This window comes from Arvicola amphibius, chromosome 3 (genome assembly GCF_903992535.2).
Source record: "Arvicola amphibius chromosome 3, mArvAmp1.2, whole genome shotgun sequence".
Classification (NCBI taxonomy): Eukaryota; Metazoa; Chordata; class Mammalia; order Rodentia; family Cricetidae; genus Arvicola; species Arvicola amphibius.
Genome location: NC_052049.1, coordinates 131115347 through 131128011, shown reverse-complemented (window position 1 = coordinate 131128011; position 12665 = coordinate 131115347). Strand labels below are relative to the sequence as shown.

General features: G+C 50.6%; 1 protein-coding gene across 1 annotated transcript in view; it reads right to left on the bottom strand.

The window, feature by feature from the left end:
* The window catches only part of Itga11 (integrin subunit alpha 11), an 81617-nt gene that overhangs the window by 43571 nt on the left and 25381 nt on the right, over positions 1-12665 (bottom strand). Inside the window, 5 exon segments of the mRNA XM_042054721.1 lie at positions 1586-1734; positions 3549-3676; positions 6694-6808; positions 7593-7684; positions 10603-10703. Coding sequence (XP_041910655.1) covers positions 1586-1734; positions 3549-3676; positions 6694-6808; positions 7593-7684; positions 10603-10703 — 585 coding nt within the window.

The window sequence follows — 12665 nt, the reverse complement described above, 5'->3', positions numbered from 1 at the left end:
CCCTCCAACATGCTTTTCTTATACCTTCTTTCCTTCCTTTATTTATTCCTCCCTCCCTCCCTCCCTCCTTTTTTTCTGTGGTCCTCAGGATTGAAGCAAAGGCTTTACCCATATTAGGCAAACACTGATCTGCACCTCCAGCCTGGTGTCACAGGCTTCCACTACAAAGTCTAGTTAATGTAGTGGGGATCGAACTTAAGACTTCATGCGCACTAGGCAAGTACTTTCCAGCTGAGCTACATCCCCAAACCCTCATGCTTTCCATAGTCTACAGACTATGACAGAACACTTTCCAAAGTTGGCTGCTACCGTCCTCTCCAAATGCCCTTCTTCCATTTGGCCTGGCCATTCCTCCATCAAGAGGCAGGATCACACCTTTTGGTAGGGCCTGGCCTTTGGTAACTTGCTTGGGTAATGAAATGTATTGAAAGTCACATTCGAGGCCCTTTGGTTAGGTCATAGGCAGGCTCCCAGGACCTGCTGGGTCTCTTGTGAACTCCCCAATGCCCTGGTATTAGGACCAAGTAGGCGAAGGAGTTAGCTTTAGAGTAACTGAGGAAGACTGCAGCTGGGTTTAGGCAGCTATCTACACTGAGGGTCAGAACGCCCTTTATGGTAAACTATCCTTGAAGCTGCAGTTAGGCAGAAACTAAGGTTCAGGTCATCGACCCACACATGTGCACCACTGCAGGGTCCCCATTACAATATCACTTGCATTGTGATTTTGATACATGTCCCCCTTCTATGAAACTCATGGGAAGAAATACCCTAAAAGGGAGATCTGATTTGTGGTAGTATGAATAAGAATGGCTCCCATAGGTTCATATATTTGAATGCCTAGGGAGTGGCACTGTTTGAAAGGATTAGGAGGTATGGTCTTGTTAGAGACTGCACATCACTGTGTGTGGGCATTGAGGTTTCAAAAGCCCAAGTCAGTAGCTCTCTCTTTCTGCCCTGTGGATCCAGATGTAGAACTCTCAGTTACTTCTCCAGCACCATGTCTGTCTGGATGCCACCATGCTCCCCCGCCATGATGACCATGGACTAAGCCTCTGACACTTTAAGGCAGCCTCAAGTAAATGCTTTCCTTAGCCCACTTCAGCCTTACTTCGGGGTGATTGCTTTGCTTTGCTTTGCTAAGTAAACTTTTGTCTAAACTGTGTATGCCTCTTGATCAAATTCTCTCCTTCAAGAAGACAAGAGTCCACTGTGAGAGTATTGGAAAACCAAGCCGGATGGCCACAGTTGGCGACTTAGATCACCAGTCCCCCTGTGCTCTTGTTGATGGCAATGTGAATGTGCCGACTGGTATTTTTAGCTTAGGTGAACTTTTGGGCGACAGCCATTCTAGCGGATACCAGAACATAACCAGGTGAGAGGACCCAAGAGAGAACTAAGCAACTAAGCCCAGTCTGAGGTCAGAACTTGGCTGTTTGAAAGCACCAAATGGTGGGAACACAGCAGGAGTAGCCCAAACAGTATCTGAGATTTACATAATACATACATACATACATACATACAAACACACACAAGCACACACACACACACACACACACACACACACACACACACTTTTTTTTTTTACCGTGCAAATTCAATGCCAAATGCTGTGCGGGTCTCTGTCCCTCCTCTCTGCTCAATGTGGCTGGCGGCTTCCACCACGTCCTTTACAGATTTGTAGTCGTTTAGGTGGAACTCATGTACCGCATCTTCTCCATACTGAACTATTCCGACCTGCAAACCAAAGCAGAGGGTAGTAGAACCAGGACGTTCAGACTTCCATTTGTGAGGGTCCCCTCTTCCAGGAAGTCCTTCCCAGAGGAAACCACAGCCCAAGGGAAACAGGCTGTTCTGGGGATGAACGGATGGCTTGATAGAACAAATCAGGGCCACAGAGAGAAAGGGACTTGGTGATGAGAGGGGAAGGCTCTTCGGGTTGAACATCTTCCTTAAGAAGTGGAGAATGAACACAGACTAGAAGTCTACAGCATCAGGAGCTGAGACTGGGGAGAGCTCCAGTCGATAAAGTGCTTGCCGCTCAAGGGCAGCTTAGATTCTCAGTGCCCGTTTAAAAGCTGTGTGCGGTGCTATCTGCAAGGCAGAAACTGGTGGCTCCCTGGAGTTCTCTGGCCTGTCAGCCCAGCCAAACCGGTGAGCTACAGGTTCAATGAGAGACCTAGTCTCAGAAATGGACACCTGGCATCAACTTCTGGCTTACACACACACATGTGCACGTGCACACATACACACTTGCATGTTTATATGCACGTATGTACATGAATGAATACACACACATCCCTACACCCCAGGCCCCACTTCCAACCCCAACCCAAATCCCCACTCCCTAGAATTTATCAGGAGCAGTGTATGGGTTTATCAGAATTTATCAGGACCATAGGGCTGTTGACCAAACTCTGTAACAAAGAGTCCCTGAAACTCGGATGAGAAGAGGTCTGACATTTTCAAAGTGGATAATGTTTCGGCACTATTAGTAGCTTCAAAATAAACACCAAGCTATAGAGACTGGTTTCAGAGACTTGGTGATAGTGCTACTGTTGAGTGGGCCCACCAAGTTTATTGGGTCCAAGGACCCTTTGAATGCTGGCTGCTTACCCCAGTGCATCAAAGACCGTCTTCTGGTGGGAGGGGCCTTGTCACTGTAGGACTTGGCTCCCTTTTACCAACACTATTAGCTACAAGGTTTCTTAAGAAAACCTTTGTGTGTGTGTTGAGTGTGTTGTATGTGGGTGTGGGTGTGTATTTGCGTGTGTGTGCGGTGTGTTTGGTATATGTGTGTATGTTGTACGTGGGTGTGTATGTGTGTGTGCATGTGGTGTGTGGTACATGTGTGTGTTTGTGTGTGAGGTATGTGTACGTGTGTGGGCTGTGTATGTGTTTTCATGTGTAATATTGGGGAAGCTGGAGGAAACTCTCAGGTGTCATCTTTACTTCTACCCACCTCTTTTGAGATAGGGTATCTCATTGACTTGGGGCTCACCAATTAGGCCAGACTGACTGGCCTCTGCCTTCCCGGCACTGGGATTACAAACACACCACCATGCCTGGCATTTTGGTGTGCATTATTTCTGGATATCGGGCTACTCCTCTAGCATAGAAAGAATTTCTTAGAATTGGCACCTGCTGCTCTGTCTCTTAGTCCTCATCCAGCCAAAATACTGGGAAATAAATGTAGCCCTTATCCATCAATGTTTCCCAGATGTGCTGGCAGCTAGTCTACTCCAAGTCCATTCTCCCCAGCACCCTCATGCCTGATGTTCCCCAGCCTCTCTACACACCCTTTCTATGCCTCCCCACCTTTCCTGACTTCTGACTCTCTAGCTGGTCATCTTCGTAAGTGGAGTCAACCCCTGAAGGCATCCTCAGTGTGCCCACCAGAAACGGGCACCTGAGGCAGCAAGTCCCAGGGCTGGCTGGGCTTACCAGCTCCTACCCTTTCATGGGAAGATGCTGCCCAGTGCTGTGGGGTCACTCAGGCCGTGGGTTTTCGGGGATCTTGCTCAGCAGAGGCGAGCCCTGGAGATACTCACCTGGATCTGGCCAGGGCCAATGTAGAACTTTTTCAGGATATTGATGAGGAAGTGTTGGACCTCCACCCAGGGGTAGATGCTGTTGGAGCCGTCCAGGACAATGACAATGTCCATGTAGGTTTGGCACCCTGGAAGCAGGGATACAATCAGGACCATTAGGGAACCAGCATCCATAAATCTCCAACATTCTTACTTAAAGAAACCTGTTTGTGTGTGTATGTGTTGGTGCGTGTGTGTATGTGTATATGTATAGAGGGCAGAGGTCAGTCTCGTGTCATTTCTCAGGAGCCATTTATTTACCTTATTTCTTTTTTACAGGGTCTGTCCTATAGAATACTTTTCTTATTTTTATTACTGTGAGATTGGAGGGCTGGCAGTAAACCCCACGCATCTGTCCTGTCTCAGCTTCCTCAGTGCTGGGATTGAGCATCATCATCATGTTTGGCTTTCTACATGGGGTCTAGAGACCCAGGCCTCATGCTCCCAGGGTGAGCACTTCACCATCTGAGTTATGTCCCCAGTCCCAAATCTCCTATGTTCTGAATGATCTTTTAGAGACCAACGGGAGAATGATTGCTGATATCTGTCATCTCCTGCATGGAGAGTGGTCCTCAGGCCGGACATTTATTTGAGTCATATAAGCAAGGCAGCTAGGATGTCCTGGTTCCATGTCACTACCCAGTGGGCTGTTTGAACAGAGCTGAAATTGAACCTCATCTCTTTGCTCTGCATCAGAGACTGATGGTTATTAACTGATCAGTGCTTCCCTGGCCACTACCATTGCTGGAATTAGGGCCTTGGGGCTGTTTTCTTTACTGCTGTGGGAAGGTGGTGTCTTCCACTAGCAACCTGGATGAATGGATTTTATGTTTTATGAGGGAATCATCAAGGAAAGACTGGGAATGTGCTGTCTGGCGTCAGCTCTAGGCCTTGCTACTCACCCGCCGTGTGGGCTGTGGGCAGTCAGGTTTCTGTGCTGGAAGAGCAGCATAATAACTAAACTAAGAGTTGCCATTAAGGGTTAATGGGAAGACGTTTCTAAAGACAAGAGCTCAATAAGCCTTAGATGACCCTATTTATACTCCCTTTCTTAAAGGCAAGATCTCAGGTAGTCCAGGCTGGCCTGGAACTAGCTCTTTAGCTGAGGTTACCTTGGACTCCTGATCCTCCTGCCCCTACTTCCTCAAAGCTGGGATTACAGATCGTGACACTGTGCCCAGTTTGTTCTCTTGTCTCTGTCTCAGTTTCTCTCTCTCCCTTTCAACCTGGGTGTCCTTCCTTCTCAACAGTCATGTACTTTGGGTTTTGAAATAGTCTCTCACTGAGACAAGAAATTTATTATTTTGATTCTCTTTTAATTTCATTGTTTTTAAAAAGACAGCTTGTGTAGAGGAGGCTGGAGAGATGCTTGAGAGTGCTTAAGAGTACTTGTTGCTGTTATGGAGGACCTGGGTTCAGTTCCAAGTACCCACACATTAGCTTAACCATCTGTAACTCCAAATCTCGGGCATTCAATGCCATTTTCTGGCCTCTATGGGGACCAGGCATACACACTGTATACATACCTGCATGCAGGAAAAGTATTCATACATATGGAATAAAAATAAATAAATCTTGCTGGGCGTGGTGGAACAAGCCTTTAATCCCAGTACTTGGGAGGCAGAGGCAGGTGGATCTCTGTGGGCCCAAGATCAGTGAATTCTAGGACAGTCAGGGGAATGTAGAGACCCTGTCTCAAAAAATCAAAACCAAAACCTAAACCAATCAATCAATCGATCGATCAGTCTAATAAATAAATACTTAAAATATATCTTAAAATTCTTAAAGATAAACAAAAAAGAACCTGTTTACAGGTCTGCAGGCTTTTGGTATATGTGTGTGTGTGTGTATGTGCACACATGTGTATGTGTGTGTGTCGACATCACATCTGCTGTCTCTTTCAATCTCTCTCCACCTTATCTTTTTGAGGCAGGGTCTCTTACTGAACTGGCAGCTCTCTGATTTTGCTAGGCTGACTTGGCCAGCCAGCCTCAGGGAGCCTCCTCTGTGCTGGGGTGACAGGCACATGCCACCAAACTCAGCTTTTGACGTGGGTGCTGGGGATGTATGGGTTCATTTGTACGGTAGGCACTTTGCTGGCCGAGCCATCTCCCCAGTCTTACTTGGGTCTGTGGTCCTTAAACACGGCAAACCCCCTCCTCAGCCTTTTCTAAGCCCCCCCTTCATTAGAAACTACATAAAGGGTACCTTGAAACCTATATTTGCCAAGTCCCAGGAGATTGATGCCCCAGGCCAGGGCAGGATGGCTCTGGCAGCAGCAGACAGCAATGTCAGGGCTGTGATGCTCCACTCCCTGAGAAACTCAGTGCCTGGACCATCCGCTGTGCCCTGGAGCTGCCTGGAATGCTGTGTGAACAGACCCCATGCCTCCCCACCCCACAGATGACAGCTGACTAGGCAATGTTTCTCCCTCCCTCTCCCCCAGCAATGGGTGTTGAGGAGAGGCTGCCTGAGCCAGAGGTGCTAATCCCCTCGCCCTCTATAAACAGGCAACAGCTGCTTTCTGAGGGTGTTTAGCCCAGAGGAAATGGTGAGGCTCAGAGCCAAGAAGTCTAGGCTTCTAGCTCCCCAAGTTTACTTGGGAGGGAGGGGGAGGTTTTGTGTCCACGAGGCTCTGGGCAAGCTGCCCAAGAGCGCTGACTTAGTGGAACTGTCACCCAGGTTATTTCTGTTCTCCTTGGCTCTCCACTCATGGGCTTCTGCCCTGCAGGATGTCAAGAACTAGCATTCACACCGTAGTCTAAATGAACGATGCCCCAGCCTGACTTGTTATACATGGTGGCCTGGCAACCTTCTCCATGTTCAAAATTCTACAGGGAGTTTCTATGGGTGCCAGAATGGTTTTCATAAATCCAGCTAGTTTGTTACCATCACACTGTGGGGGAGGACAGCCTGGAATGAGAACCTTACAGTGGCCCAGCTAGAAGGGACTCCTCTGCCTCCTTTCAGATCATCCAGCGGGCTGAAGCAGTCCCAGAGCCTGCATGCTGCTCTATAGTTACAAGGTAGCCATGAGCAAGAGCCCTGTGCCTCCTCCCTGGCCTGCCCCGCTCCCCCCCCCCCGCCCCCCCGCGAAGGTACTCACTTTGAAGCGCTGGGGCCACTGTCTTGGAGAACCTGAAGTTGGAGTTGACTCGTGAGCACATGCCAGTGGTATAGTAGGAGCTTCCACACTCATGAGACCAGAGAGGGCTGCAGGCCTGCGAAGCAGCACAGCACAGTCATGGGACTTCAGACAGGGCCCAGCCTCAACCTCCAGGGCCAAGTCTTTATGGATACTGCTTTCCTGGTGCAAGAGGTCTCCGAGTCTCATTGAGTTCTCTCTTACTGCAGTGCCCTTGGCTTCAGGTGGAGTGGGTGACAGTGGAGGCTGGATCCCTGTCCCATTCTCCACCCTTTAATCTGGGGTGGTGGCTCTTCCTTCATCTACTGGCCCACTCCATATACACCCCATGGGGTCCGAGGAAGCCCTTCATCTGCAGGAGTGGGCCTTCCAAGAGTCGCTAGGCCGGCTCTTGTCTGCAAAGGCCCTTACTGGGCCAATTTCCAGGGCTGGGGTCCAAGGACACTTTACTAAGAGGAGAAGACAAAGAATGCTTCTGCTCTGTGGAGTTGCCAAAACCACTGTGTCAGGCTTTTGGCCAAGGGCCAAAGATGAGTTTCCCTAGGAGGCAAGGCCACCAAGAATGAGAGTCCAGCTCCTGTGTCACTCTCCAGGGATGGGCACAGAAAGGCTCAATCCTTTTACCTTTCTGGACTGTTCACTGAAATGAAGGGCCCAGGCAAAAGAAAGACCCAACGCCCATATAGGATCTGCCTGTGTTGTTGAGTAGGGATGTGCCATCTGGGGGGTGAAAGGGACACACATGCAAGGGGTGTGCAGAAGCTTGTGTGAGGGCCTGCTTAGCTAGGTCTCCCCACACCCTGTGCAGCGGGTCCGTGCAGGAGGGAAGGCTGGGGTCAGCAGTGGGATGATAATCTTACCAGGAAGCTGTTGTCCTTGGGGTTGGTGACAAGGCTCAGGCCGAGACGCATGTTGTCCTTCCTCTCGGACACATTGGACAGAGTGACCCTGCCTGGAGCAGAGGAGAGACACTCAGCCTACAGCCACTTCTGCTTGTCCTCTGCCCAGAGCCAGCTGCAGTGGGTCACCTGAGGTGAGCCCATGGCCCTTGCTCGCTTGGAGGACAGCACGGAGCTTCCTTAGATGTATCCTTCTTCCTTCCTCATTTTCTGGAGGATGAACGCACTGATGCTGACAGAGTCCTAGAAACTTCACAAGGCCACACAGCAAACCACAGCATCACCTTCACCTCCTAGTCCAGAACTCTGCCTTCTCCAGCCAATTAACTGCACCCCAGGCATAGCACAGTGCCTGCAGAGGTGGCTTTCACCACCCACCCCTTCCCGCAGCACTTACCGTCTGAGGTTAGTCCTCTAACACCCCTTTTATAACCACATGTCCACCTGCCATGTGCTGACGATCCCTCACAGGAAGCAGCCCCCTGCAGCTGGTGGCCTCAGCCAGCTGTGGTAGGGACAGGTAGTTCTGTAGCAGTACAGAAACCACAGGACAAGCACATAATGAAAGGCCTCTAGAGCATCCTTTCAGAACACAGAAGGGATGGCAAAGAGCTTGGAGTCCTCAGAAGCAAAGTGCGTATATGCGTGTGCGCACACGTCTGTGCATGTGTGTGCACATGTCTATGTGTATGTCTGTGGGTGGGTATGCAAACATACTTAGGAGACAAGGAGTGGGAAAGGCCAGAACCTGTCAGTTCTAAGCCCATGTCCCCTGATGTGGCCTTTGAGAGTCTGCACTGTGCTGTGTTGGAGACTGATGTGTGAAGAGTGGCCTGGCTTCCAGAGGACTGGGCAGTAGGGCCGGGGGCAGGCCAGGGCCAGAACAACAGAGGTGACCATGACAGCTTTACTGCAGCACAGACTGTCTTGATGTGGAGGCTGAGCTGCTGTCAGGTTCCCCTTTCCCCTCCTGTTCTCTCAGGTGTGTGTTTGTGCTTTTTTTGGATAGGGTCTGATATAGCCAGGGTTGGCCTAGAAATCATTGTGTTGCCAAGGATGGCCCTGCACCTCTGGTCCTTGTGTCTCTGTCTCACAAGGGCTAAGATTACAGCTACCACGCCTCGGCTGTTAGGTGCTGGAGATGGAAGCTGGGGCTTTGTGCACCCTATGCAAGCACTCTGCAAACAGAGCCACATTCCCAGCTAGCTATTCACTGCTCTTTAGGGTGCCGAACAGATCTAGAATAGATTCTAGGGTCCATCAAATCTGCCTCTTTACATCTGAGGAAACTGAGGCACAGAGACTAATGGAAGCTTCCCAAGGACACACTCGGAACTGTCCAGCTGGGAGGGGAAGCCCTCGGAGGTCAGTCCTTCTTAGCCTGTGCCTCAGGAAGGGGATGATGGGAGCGCTGAAGCTCCCAACCAGACTCCCTTCTGCTGTGTTTTCACTGAAACTTAGGCCCCAGCAGTGCTGGGGTTTGAGTTCTTCACTCCAGGGGTTCCTGGGAGCCTGCAGCATCACGTGACAGACAACTGGGAACCCCAGGAATCAAGGTCTTTGGGATTTCTCTTGGATGGTAGCCTTTCCCGCCATCTGTTTATCTCTAGAGCTACAAGTATCTCTTCTTGTGGGCCTACTGCCCTGCTGGGTCCCTCCTACTGGGATCCTTATGTGAATTTCTAGAGCAGGGGCACCCTGCTGGAGGAGGGGAAAAATGCCTGAGAAGGCCAGTCTTCCAGGAAAGGCCCTAGCATTGTGGCTTTGTGGCCCATGTAGGGTTTTTGTCTCTTTTGTGGGCAGAGCAAGCTCAACCACGATCTGTCTGCCCTTTAGAACAAGATGGAAGTTTTTAGTGGAGTGGAGTGGTGTGTGTGTGTGTGTGTGTGTGTGTGTGTGGTGTGTCGAGCATCTCCCCAGCTTTAGCACAGGCTGGAGTACTTCCAGGAGGAAAAGCTTCCATTTGGGCACCCAGCTGCGTGGTGGTTGCAGGGTGGCCATGCTGAGGGGCTTGGAATCCTAGCATGCTGCTTACTAGCCAGGTGGCCCTGGGCCTGTCCCCTTGCCTCCTCATTCTGTCACTTCCTCATCTGTTGGATGGTTCAGTCTCACTCTGTGTGGTGGGAACTGAGTGAGAAGAAATGTCTAGGGGCGCGTGGCCAGGCCTACCCCCAGGTGCACGCTGTTGGTGACACATAGACACAGATTTAGCTGCTGACACTCCTGTCTCAAGATCAGAAGCATGAACACATTTGTTCTGCGGGGACTGAAAGTCCTGAGCATGTGGGCGGTGGATAGGTTTAGAAGATGCAGAGTGTGACACTAGGGGCCTGTGTTCCTGCACAACGGTTGCAGGGTGGCCATAAACCTGGGCCGGCTCCTGTAGAATGGTGAGCTATGTTACTGAGCGAAAGATGCCCCATCTCTTAGGCCTCAGGTTCCTCCTCTGTCTCCCTCCTCTGTCTCTATGTATGTGTGTATGTGGCAGTCAGAGCGCAGCCTTCAGTGTCTTCCCTGGGGCACTGCCTAGCTTTGTTTGAAACAGGTCTTTCACTGGCCTGGAACTTTCCACATGTGCTAGACTGGCTAGCCAGTAAGTTCTAAGAATATAACCTATCTCAGCCCACCTGCCCCCCGTCACTGGGATTACAAACGAGCACCACCATGCCTGGCTTTCTTTTTCTTTAAATGTAGGTCTTTGAGTTTGAACTCAGGTCCTCCCGTGTGCAAGGCAAGTGCTTTACTGTCTGAGTCATCTGCTCAGTGCTAGCTTCCTCGTTTGCAGTGTGAGCCCAGCGATGCTCCTCACAGAACAGTGGGAAGGGGACAGGTGACGGACAATGTAGACGTTTGTCAGTGTCTGCTCTGTGTGGAACACGGACTGAGAGGAACCGTGTGACTATGGACATCGGTGTGTGCCAGACCCTGCTCTGTACCTGCAGCCATCAAGAAGAAGCCAGTGGCTGCTTACCCAGGTTGAGCTTGGTGCAGTTGCCTTGCGTTACTGGACACTTGTACACATCTCCCGTCTTCTGGTGGCCATTGGTTTCCAGTGGGGCACCCACAACCAACCTGTGAAGGGAGAGGGGAGAAGCCAAGTGGTTGGGGGGCATTTCTTCCCTCAGAGGCTGGTATTGGTGGTGGCTGGGGAGGAGGGATGGGGTGGAGGACTTTCCTGATGAGGGAAGCTGGGCTTTCAGTACCAAGTTGGGGAGTCTGGTGCCAGATCTGGGGATTCAGAGGTGAAGGCCTGCAGCGTCCATAGGAGGGGTGGTGGAGGGGAGAAGCTGAGGGCATGATGGTGGTCGCAGTGCAGGGGAGCTGCAGGAGCCTCGTTCCGTCTCATGGGGAAGCTTTTCGATTTGCTCAGCGTGGCTGAGGGGCATTGCTCAGGGCTCATTAGGCCAGAAGGAGGAAGGGACCAGGGAAACCACATACGCTTTTCTGATGTTATGAGGAGGGAGGCCCTTTGCAGATGGACATAAGGCAAAGCTCCAGCTTGAGATGCTCTTGAAGGATCCCAGTGGCCCTATCACCTACACGGGTGCTTTATAAAGGTCACACAGAGAAGAGGCACAGGGAGAAAAAGAGGCTGGGTCATCAAAAATGCTATTGCCACAACTGGGGAGCACCAAGTGCCCCTGGTGTCTCTAGAAGGATCAAGGAAAGTCTGCCCCAGAGCCAGGAAGAAGGCAGACCTGCCTCCATGTCTGTGGGAGAACCTGCTGTTGAACCACCTCATTTGTTTTTCTTCCTTTTCTTTTTAAATAAAGATTTACTTATTTATTGTGTATACCGTACTCCGCCTACATGCATGCCTGCAGGCCAGAAGAAGGCACTAGATCTCATTACAGATGGTTGTAAGCCACCATGTGGTTGCTGGGAATTGAACTCAGGACCTTTAGACAAACAGGTGGTGCTCTTAATCACTGAGCCATCTCTCCAGCCCCAAAGCCACCTCATTTGTGAGCCTCTGCAGCCTCCTACCCCACAGGAAGAGATGACCTTGCTCGCAAACACACATTCCTAGGGAAATGAGCCACACACAGTGCAGAGAGGGACAGCTTGTGGTGTTGGGGACACATATATACAATAGTGTCCCCTGTGGGTGGTGAATTCCACCAGCACATGATGGCTCTGAGGGTGCACAGATGCGCATTCTTGGCCTCTATATCTCATTCCCAATCTCCCTGGAGCAATATTATCCCAGGAGGCCACAGGAGCCTCTCCTGAGATGAAGCCTAGATGGCCACCTGCCACCTATCAGAGTGTGGCTTTCTGGTACACCTGGAGCCCTCTGGGCCTTGGGCATCAGTACAACTCTCTGCGCAAAGGTTTACAGCGAATAGTAAGCTAAGAATGGTGGCCTCTGAGCTGGGGAGATGGCCCGCCCAGTTGGTAAAGTGTTAACTGCTCAAGGATGCAGACCCAGGTTTGAGTCCCAGAACTTACATTTAAAAGTCAGGAATGGCAGTGTATTATTATAACCTCAGCATCCGGATGGGGCGGTGGAGATGAGTGGACCTCAGAGACTCAGTTGTCAGGGAGTCTAGCCTAATTAGCAAGATCCAGGCTAAGGAGAGACTGCCTCCAAAAAAGCAATGTAGGTGGTGCCTGGAAAAAGCACCAGGGTTGATCTCTGACCTCTACATATATGCACGAGTGCTCAAGTACCCACACATAGTGTATACACACACACACACACACACACACACACACACACACACACCATCCCTTGATCTCTGGCCTCTACATATATGCACAAGTGCTCAAGTACCTGCACATAGTGTATACACACACACACACACACACACACACACACACAGAGTCACATATGCATGAGTGCTCAAGTACCCATACATAGGAGTGTACACACACACACACACACACACACACTTTCTAGGGAGAGTGTGTTGTCATGGAATGGATACCCCAAGCTCACCATAGCGAAGCTGTCAGACCCTGAGTGTTGCAGAATAGACAAGACTGGGACAGAGGAGGCAGGCAGGAGCCCTCCTGACCCTGCTCTTACGG